Genomic DNA, 10285 nt, shown 5'->3' with positions numbered 1-10285 from the left:
GATGTTGAGCAAAACACCCATGTTTCCAAAGGTGAATTATTCAAACCCCAAAGAATTCCTCTCAACACATGGCTATGATGCTCCCCCACTACTTCTGCTCGTGATCAGAGATGCACATATCGTCAGCCACTAAGGGACATGCTCAACTGGTTAAGGTCAAACAACTGACAAGCAAATCTGTGGTATTGAGCAGAATATTTGTTGTAGCCCATCTTTTATACTTTTTATTATCATTATTATTAATATTATTAAGGTGGTAAGTTGGCAAATGCTTAGCAGCATTTCATCTCTCTTTATGTTCTGAGTTAAAATTCTGCTGAGGGTGATAAAATGAGCACCAGTTGAACAGTGGGGTTGAAGTAATTGACTTAAACCCTCCATGATATTGCTGGACTTGTGCCAAATTTTGAAGCCAATATTTGGCAAACTTAGGCTACAAATTAGCAGAATTATTACAGCATCAGAAAAATGGTAAGCAACATTCTCCTGGCTCTTTACTTTCTAAACTCAAATTCTTAGAGTGACTTAGTCATCCTTCCAGAATCAGTAAAATAAAGAATCTGTCTTGTACACTTTGGATGGTGGAACTGCAACAGTAAGCAGGAAACAACAATCAATGGTCACAACCACATGCATGTCCCAAGATTTCAATACAATCATACTGTATGTGATCTGTTGGGTGAATGAAGTCAATTTCCCCAATTTGCTGCCTCACAGGACCTGGCTAGTGTGATGGAAATAGTAGAAGTATCAGTCAAATAATAGGACTCCAGTTACCTCAGCAGAACTTAAGTGATACGTTTGTGTTAAAACAGACCACCTCAATATGTGGAGAAGATAAGGCAGAGTGCCACCTCTCCTCTGCTGCTACAAACATCCTGATTGCTTTAATCGCAACATGAACAGCAGTCTCAGCAGCAACTCCAGTAACAACACAATAACTTCTACTATAATTATAAATAAAGACAGAGTGGACTAAACAGAATATAAAGAAATACACCATGAAGAATTCTTGCTGAGACCAAAAATAAGAAGAAGCACCTAAATCTACAGGCATAGCAACCCTTTCCCCAATCCCTCAAATAAGGAAGATACCAAGGATGACCAGAAAGTGTTCAAAATGGCCTAACGGTGCAACCAACAAAGATGAATAGATCGGAGTAAGTGATTTGACCCACCACTACCAAAAAGGTGGATAGGTTTGGCAGTGCCAAAACAAATAAAAGCCAAAATAACCAAATACACAAGTCAACTAATTGGTCAAAAAAAACACCCCAAAAAGCCTACTAAATGAGCCAGAGAAGAAGCAAATCACTATGACTGTGGTCTTCCCTAGACATGTTTGCTATGGATGTAACAACTGTCTACAATAACTGGTAGCAGACTTGAGGTATTTCCAATCAGTGAGCCAGGGAGTAATAATGATTTCAAATTTAGGCACAAGGCCTGAAATTTTGGGAGAGGAGATAAGATGATATCGTCGACCGCAGCACTCAACTGGGTACTTATTTCATCAACCCCAAAAGGATGAATGAAATGCCACTAAACATTTTGCCCAGTGTGGTAACAATTCTGCCAGTTCACCACCTTAAACCAGAGAGTATTATTGCCAATGTAAAAAAGGTCCAAATATTGCCATTTTTGGGGTGGGTATGCAGATCTGCATTATGGAGTGTCTTATTTCTGGTGTTATTTTAATATCTACTTTATTGAATATATACAAGGCAAGTTGTGTTTTGACGGTTGTGGATTGTTGTTTCATATGTTCTGTGTGACTGGTGTTATGTGTTTCACTGTTGGATTTGTATGAATTATTGACATTGTATTGTTGGGTGAGGTTATGTTGGTGTTTGTATTGTGTATTGATGAGAAAGAGTATGTATTGTACAGGTTTTATTTCATTGAGTGGCGATTGTATTATCCGAGTTGTACAACTGAATTTAAAGTACCTTATATAAAATGAGGCCCACACGTAATAAGGTTATCTTTTTGACTGTGTGTAATGAAATGAACCCTGGTATAGTCTGAAATTTTTTGTACAACTCATTTATTTTTATCTCCTCAAGTGCTTAAGGAGATAAATTAAAATCATTGGTAATGATTTTAATTCCATCCCCCACATTCTACTTATGTCAAGATCTTTGTACTTATTTCAAGATCTCCACCTCTTTTTAGGCAATGCTTTTGTCAGAAAAGTTCAAGATGTCTATCTGAACACAAACATTTTTGTTCAAGTCTTTAACTACCTGAATAGCTTGCTTTGATCTATAAGGCAGTAATGAAATGCATGTTCCAGATGATAATGGACATGTTGTTGTCATGTATTGTTTTTGGTTTATATTTGGATATGAAATATTGGCATGTTGCCCAGCTGCCAATTCAATCTTGTCTATGAATATATTTGACTTGGCAAGGACTGGGTAGCTGGAAATGATGGGGTCAATTGTCTCATTGTATTGGTTGCATAACCTGCATTTGATTTTAGCATCTTTTTCATTATTTTATTTTTGTAGTATAGTTGGTTGTTGTTAAGCACTGCTCTTCTACAACTAAGATCAGACCTTCTGTTTCTCTTTTTAGCTCAGAGCTAGTGTTAGCTTACTTGGTCTATTGTTCTTACCAGTTTTGATGGGTATTGCCCATGGAGTGGCTTTTCTCACCACTTATTCTTCAGTATATTTTCAAATACCATTTTGATTTTGCCCTCTGTTTGTTTTTGCTTTGTTTTTTTTTAATAATTTGTTTTCTTTCTACTTATCTAAATCTTGTCTTTAGTGTAGTTAGTTTACATATTGTACTCTGTTTCCTTGTATAGATAGAAATATTTTTATTCAAGTTTCCCTATTACACTATTTGTTTTCCCTTTGTTTACTACAAAATTTTTTTCTCCATTCACTGTTGTTATTTTGTCATAGTTTTCTATTCAAATAATATCCCACTCTCTTTGTGTGCAGGCAGATATAGTCAATCTGTATCAGAATACTATTGGTAGTTTACTGATTTCTCTGTTTAAGCTATTCACTCAATTTAATTTCTGGTTTACATTATTTAAGTTATAATTTATAACTGACATGGTTACCATTGAGTTCAATTTTCTATACAAGTTTGACTCTTCAACAATATTCTATTCTAATTTTTCTCCTTCATTTTTGTATGTTTTATTTTGTTTCATCTATTCCCAAATACTTTTATGTATAATTCTAGTTTAATTCTTTGATTTTGGTATCTATTTCTAACTTAATGTTCTCACATTCAGTTAATTTGCTTCTTATTGTAGCTTTGACACATTTGTATAATCTCTTACTTTTATGTCTTCACTGAATTTATGAACAGTTTTTACTAGATTCCCAACTGGATATCATTTCTTGTAAATATTTTGAAGTCATCCATATAGAAGGGATATGTTTATAGTTCGCTCATAGTGTCTATAGCCAGAGATGGTTTCATTCAACAGATTTGTTAATGGAGCCAGAGATTTGCAAAAGACTAGAAGGAATAATGAGTCTCTTTGGAATATTTCTCTTCTTATAGATACAGGGCTGATTTTAGTTACCTTCTTTCTGCCTTGTAGTTATATAGTTTTCCATTTTGACATATAATGAATACTGTCTCTTGGGTGTGCTTTATTTCTTGGCATAGGTGCAAGCATGACTGTATAGTGAAGAAGCTTGTCATGTAGTTATGGGTTCAGTATCAGTGTGTAACAATTTGGGCATGTGTCTTCAGTTATGGTCCTGGGTCAACCAATACCTTGTGAGTGAATTTGGTCGATGGAAACTGTCTGGAAGCCCATTGTGTATATATGTGTGTTTTTGTGCTTGTGTTTGTTTCCCACACCACTTGACAACTGGTGCTGATCAGTTCACATCCCCATAACTTAGTGCTTAGCAAAATAGAGACCAATAGAATAAGTACCAGACTTTTAAAAAATACAAGTACTGGGGTCGATCTACTTGATTAAAACGCTTCAAGGCAGTGCTCCAGCATGTCCACAGCCCAACGAATGAAACATGTAAAGGATAAATTATATCCAAGAAAGTGATTCAGGCAATGCTAAGGTTTGTTTTCTTATTTTTGCAGTGTTCTGTAGTAGCTTAGTTCACCAGTAGCTGCTCTTTGCAGACATACATATCTTTCTAGCATCCTGTCTGCCTCTCTTGTAATACGTCACTGCTTTAAGGTGGTGAACTAACAGAAACGTTAGCATGTCAGGTGAAATGCTTAGTGGTATTTCGTCTGTCTTTAAGTTCTGAGTTCAAATTCCGCCAAGGTCGACTTTGCCTTCCATCCTTTCAGGGTTGATAAATTAAGTACCAGTTGTGTGCTGGGATTGATCTAATTTTGGGCCTTGTGCCTAGAGTACAAAAGAATATGTCACTGCTTTTCAAGCCTTGAGTGTCTCTAGTATTTTGTTTTGAAGAATTAATGTTTTAACTTTCAGTAGCTATATAGGTGTAAGATTCTTTCAGTCTGCTTACAAGTTTATTGAATGCTGTCTCTATAAAGCTATGGGTACTTATCAGGTGCCCCAGCCAGAAAGGGGTGGGGGCTTGTCTATCTCAGAGGTTTTCAGTTATTGGTAGTTCTTAATGTGTTGGTGAATTACTTACTGGTAACAGTGGGACATGCTTGCAATATTATTATTTACCAATATATTTTTCTCTTCATTTCTAATACATCAGGCTTTTTTTATGCTGAGTGTTTTTGTTCCATATTCCTTCCCAGTATTTTCATTTTGAAAAATGTTCTTGTAAAATCTTTTTGTGTTTGATTCAAATACATTGTTCTCCTAGAAGTGTTCATGTTTCTAGAAGTGTCCATGTTTCTAGAAGTGTTCATGTTTCTAATTCTGCTTGCTTAAGCTGATATGATTTATTTATGTGTTGCTATTACCCTTTTATTATTTTTGGATCCCTTGTTTTCCATTTCGCTAAAGCAGGCCCTTTCTTTCATTCTTTTCTTTTACTTAATGCTGTATAGCATATTTTCTTATTATTTTGGGGGAAGAGGATTTGATTGAGAGTCTCACTCTATTCAGAACAAGTCCAATTTCCCCTCAATATTATCACTGCTACTGGATAGAACTGCTCATTCAGTCTGTTAGTATTTGTGTAGTTTGTTTCCATCAGCAGAATTTCTTGAAGTGCAATGTTACATTTATTAATTCTTTCATAGAGCTACTTAATATGTATTGTTTGGGCAGGCGTTTACATTGATACCTGTTAATCAATTTAATTAAATTCTCTTCTATCTTCTATAATGTTCCTGATAGGTTCTCCTCTATGTTAACTTTGTTTACTTTATTGTTGTGTGTTATGTGTTGAATAAGTAGTATACTTTTCTTGTAGCCATGTATTTAACTGAACACTTGCATAGGAAATATCTATAGTCACCATCATCATTTTGGATTTTAGCTTTTTTAATGTCTGTTTTGGCTTACTACACTACATTGTTTTTTTGTATGATAGGTATTTTCACTATTTTGGGGTCTCATATATTGTATGAGTGAAAGTTTGTAAAACAGCTGGTTCTGTTGTGATGCTGTCATTGGTTTGTGGTAAAACATGCATAATCAATTTCATTTGTTTTCTCATTGTGTATTCATGTATCATTTCTACAAATTTTTTTCTATTCTAATTTTTGATATTTCGATATTCTTTATAGCAAGTTTCCATACACTTGTGTGTTTGCATTTATATCTTTCTTCACTTCATCCCCTCCCCCCAGTCCATGCATCATATTTATAGTGCTTGGATAAATATAGTATTATTTGGTCTAATTTTCTCTTTTAAATTTGTATTTATTTTGGATGCTAGCAGAATGTGATGGTCCTTCTGTCTGTTCTGAGCTAACCTTTTGAGAGGATACTATTGCTAAAAACCAGTGTCACTTAACTTTCATACCAAGCTTATACTATGAAATTGGTCAGTAATGTTTTGTTTGTGACTAATTTATCCAAGGCCATTGTTTATTTTTAAATAGTATAGGTTTTTTTAAAGCTTGTTTCATTTCTTTTCATCTGCATTTGAAAATTATTTTTATTTTGGTTCATTTGTTCCTTATTTTCACAAGAAAAGTACAATTTGTCCATAATAATCACAGGTAACATATATATCGCATGATCATGTGACTGACCAGGCTATCAGGTGTTGTTACACATCACTGGCCACAATGCACTTTGCATTGTTTTAACCTTTGACCACCCCACTGGCTAGGTGATCAAGCCAACATTCCCCACTAATCAAAAGGGGGAGTGGAGCAACGTGAAATGAAGTGTTTTTCTTAAGAACACAACACACCACGCAGTCTGGGAATCGAACCTATGATCTAGCAATCGTGGCCAAGTGATTAGGCTGTGCAACAACCTAATCACTAAGCCACGTGCCTTCACATGTAACAGATGTAATAAATAACTGATGGTAATTTTGATGAAGCCATGTGCTTTCAAAACATTTATGGCTTCAAGTACAAAATAAAAGCAATGTAACATATTAAACAAAATTGAGTTGAGAGGAATACACAAATAACAAAATACTTTCTGAAACGAGGAACTAGAGTTTTATGGCACTATTTTCATAGATTTTGATGTTGCCACCACTTTTTTTATATTTCATTCTATGTAATTAAGATCATCATATAAAAAAATATTTTGGTGCATTTTCAACTATGTCTCAGTGTTTTTCTCATATATATGTGGTGTGTGTGTGTGTGTGTGTGTGTGCGCGTGCGCGCGCGTGTTTGCATCTGACCCCACCACTGTATGACAACTTGTGTTGGTTTGTTTATGTTCCTGTAGCTCAGTGGTTTGGCAAAATAGACCTATAGTACAAGTACCAAACTTTAAAAAGAATAAGTATTACTGGGGGGGTCAAGTTGTCCGAATAAAACTTTTCAAGGCAGTGCCCCAGCATGGCCACAGTCGAATGACTTACACAAATAAGAGATTAATTCTAATGATATTTAAGATATGTTCATTAGTGTAGGAAATTAAAACTGATTACAGATAATCCTTTTTAACTTTGTTATTAGGCCTGCAACTTTGAGGAGAGGGGCAAGTCAATCACATTGACCCCAATACTTGACTGGTATTTATTTTATTGACCTCAAACAGATGAAAGTCAAAGTTCTGGACAGCATTTGAAATGAGAATGTGAAGAGCCAGAAAAATGCCACTAAACAGTAACAATTCTGCCAGCTCAAGGCTTTAAACTAATTACAGATGTTAAGGATTAACATAGAAGCTTGAGACATGATAAACAATGTGAAAAAGAAAACTGTGACATGTCAGAATGAGAACCTTAGGTTACAACATTCTTTTGTTGTTGATTTCTTTGGGGAAAATTTGGGACTTTTTAAATTGTGTTGTATGATTATAGATGTAAATTTAATATAGCATGGGATAATACAATGTTCTAGGAAATAATGTTTGACTAATCACAGTTTCATTGGATAGTATTAGTTTAAACTGTGTGAAAAACTCTGGCATTATGCCTGAAGGCAAAAATAAATGTTATAGTTTTACTTCATGGTCAAATGACTGGCATCAGCAAAGAAGATGATGATAAAACAGACAAAAATTATGCTAAACTCTGGTTGCATATATAGTTCTTGTAGTTCAAAAATAACATTAGCTATATTAATCCTACTTAAACCTCTTCATCCAGGAATTTAAGTGTTACTAACCCTTCTTCAATGAAAAATAAAGAATATTAAAAAGTAAACTTTAAAAATTGGGTTCTAAAAATAAACTATAAAAGGAAAGGTTCTTAGTAGAAATTATTTAAAATAAAACAAATCTAACAAACGTTAATTTTTGATTGAAATTTGAAAATTTTTTTTAGGTTTTAATCATTTACATTTTTTTTTCTTTCAGATTGGTTCTTTTTTTATGATAAATTTATGCTTAGTTGTCATAGCAACACAATTTTCTGAAACGAAAAAGCGTGAAACTGAGAGAATGTTGCAAGAGAGAAAACGTTTCCAATCATCAAGTACATTAGCGAGTAATTCCGAACCTGGAAGTTGTTATGCCGAAATTCTCAAATACATTGCACACTTATGGAGACGAACGAAACGGAAGATTATGAAACGATATTTTGATTCTCGGGGTAAACGTCAGAGGAAGATTAACCCCGAAAAAGCAATATCTTTGCAACGAAAAAAAATGAAAAAGAAAGGGATGCAACCAACTATGTACCTCCATCGCCCTCACTATCGCCATCACATTCACTCTTGCCTTATTGCTAATCTGGACAACCAGCAGTTACACACAGACAACAGTGCTCAGGCACCCAGAGCAAGCCCAGAAGTATCTGATGTAGACCCTGTCTCATCACCACGTAGGCCCAATTTTTTGACATTACCAAGTAGCAACAACAGCAGTTTGAACCCTTCATCTGAGTCTTTAGTGCCAAACCCATCTGGAATTATCTGTAGTGGTTGCCAGTCTGCAGCAGGGTCCAGTCTTGGTCAACCAAGTGATCTGACCTCAGGCCAACCTTACAAACCTGCATCCACATCAAATTATTTGCACATGATTTCATCTGCAGGTCCGTGTGTAACGGTTAGCCGAGCAGCATCATTCAACAGTGGAATGAGTCAAAGAAGTAGCCGAAATGTACCTTGGTTACCTGAAGTTTTAACTGTACCTGGCAGTAAAAATACAGCCTTAGCACCTCCTAATGCACTAACATCAGATCTTGATGTTAAATCCCAATCTGTAAGCGAACAAGGTAAGTGTTTTTCATCATACTAAAATTCTAATATAAAGATTTATCTCGCTTATCACCATTAATTTGTTTTAATTATTCTGTAAACAGTTAAATCTTGAAAGTATCTGGAAAAGGTAACTCGCTGCATGGTTTAAATTTTGCCCGACTAATCTTGCAATATATAACCTTACACTTTGCATTCAGCTGTTTATATAAATATTCATAAGTGTGGATAAATTTGTTTGCTATGAGAATAACAGAGATTTGATACTTTCTGAGAAAATCTTCATCTGGAAATGAAAAATAAATCTCTTTTTTTTCAAATAAAATTTTTTTTCTCTTAGATGAATAGCCAATCCAGAAAAGTCAAATCTTTCTTCTCCTTATGACATATAAACTTATCAAAACAAACTCATTAACCCTTTAACATTTAGGTTTCTTTCTCAAATATATTCCTTATTTGTTCATATTGTTTCTGTTGAGGAAGGATTCCGATCACCCACCAAGTGACTAAAAGGTGGACTGACTCATTGTTATAAAATAAAGAACTGTGAGTGACTGACAGTTCAGGCTGGTAAGCAGTTCACTGTGAGCCATGAATGAGAGAGTTGACTCTGTGTGTAATAGTAATAGTAGTGCATGATGTAAATAGTTTCTTTCCCCTTGCTTTGTTAAATCATATATCCAACATACAAGGATAAAAAAGTTTTGAATTAATCACACATTATCTTGTGAAGTTGGATCTGGTCAGTTTCAACATAAAACAGATAGAATATTTCAGCCAGACATGGCTGGATTAAACACTAAAGGTTTAACTTCATTCACTGAGTAATTTTTGTCAATGCAGGTCACCCCAAGTTTTCTCAGATTCTGCTTTGTAAGTTTTTATTAGACCTCTTTGTAAGTTTTTATTAAACCTCTAAAGATTTTAAGAAATTGTGAATTATTTCACCCACCCACCTTTTTCTGGACTTTTTAAGTGTTGCGATTATCTTGGTTTTAGTTCATCTAAGAAGAAATATCATCCTGTCATCTCTAAAGCACCTTAATATTCTTTTATTCTTTGTTCTTTAACTTGATTCAGTCATTGAACTGTAGCCATGCTGGTTCATGCAGTACCTTGAATGGGGCTAGGGTCAATCAGATCGACCCTAGTACTTATTTTAAGTTTGGTAGTTATCCATTTCAGACACTACCTGCTGCAAGCATGGGATTCCCCATTCCCTAATTAGACCCAAAAAGATCCTACAAACTAAAATCAACCCAAGGTTAAATCTCCTTGTTCCCCTTCCTTTGGCCCATATCAACTGGTCGAAGGGAGATAACCCATCTTTGCTAACCCAGAGTGGTTATGCCTTGGTGACTTACTAACCAACTGACCATAATGGATTCCTGCCTCCCAGGGATGAAGAGTTACATTTGTCTTTGGCTATAGAGTCTGCCAAGCCGTCCATGGGGCTAAGCCCTTTGTAGATGCAAAACCATTTGTCACCCTATGACCGAACATAGGCTTAATTACACATAAAATAAATATGTGTGTGTGTGTGTGTGTGTGTGTGTGTGTGTGTGTGTGT

At 35.1% G+C, this 10285-nt stretch overlaps 1 protein-coding gene across 2 annotated transcripts in view; it reads left to right on the top strand.

Annotated features, from left to right (window-relative positions):
• LOC106884336 (voltage-dependent T-type calcium channel subunit alpha-1I) overlaps positions 1–10285 on the top strand; it is an 894587-nt gene that overhangs the window by 373158 nt on the left and 511144 nt on the right. For both annotated transcript variants that reach the window (XM_052968893.1, XM_052968892.1), the window contains one exon: positions 7874–8732. In XM_052968893.1, coding sequence (XP_052824853.1) covers positions 7874–8732 — 859 coding nt within the window. The remainder of the gene's footprint in view (positions 1–7873; positions 8733–10285) is intronic.

The sequence above is a fragment of the Octopus bimaculoides genome, chromosome 6, assembly GCF_001194135.2.
Source record: "Octopus bimaculoides isolate UCB-OBI-ISO-001 chromosome 6, ASM119413v2, whole genome shotgun sequence".
Classification (NCBI taxonomy): domain Eukaryota; kingdom Metazoa; phylum Mollusca; class Cephalopoda; order Octopoda; family Octopodidae; genus Octopus; species Octopus bimaculoides.
Note: the sequence above shows the minus strand (reverse complement) of the source record. Positions and strands in the feature narration are given on the sequence as shown.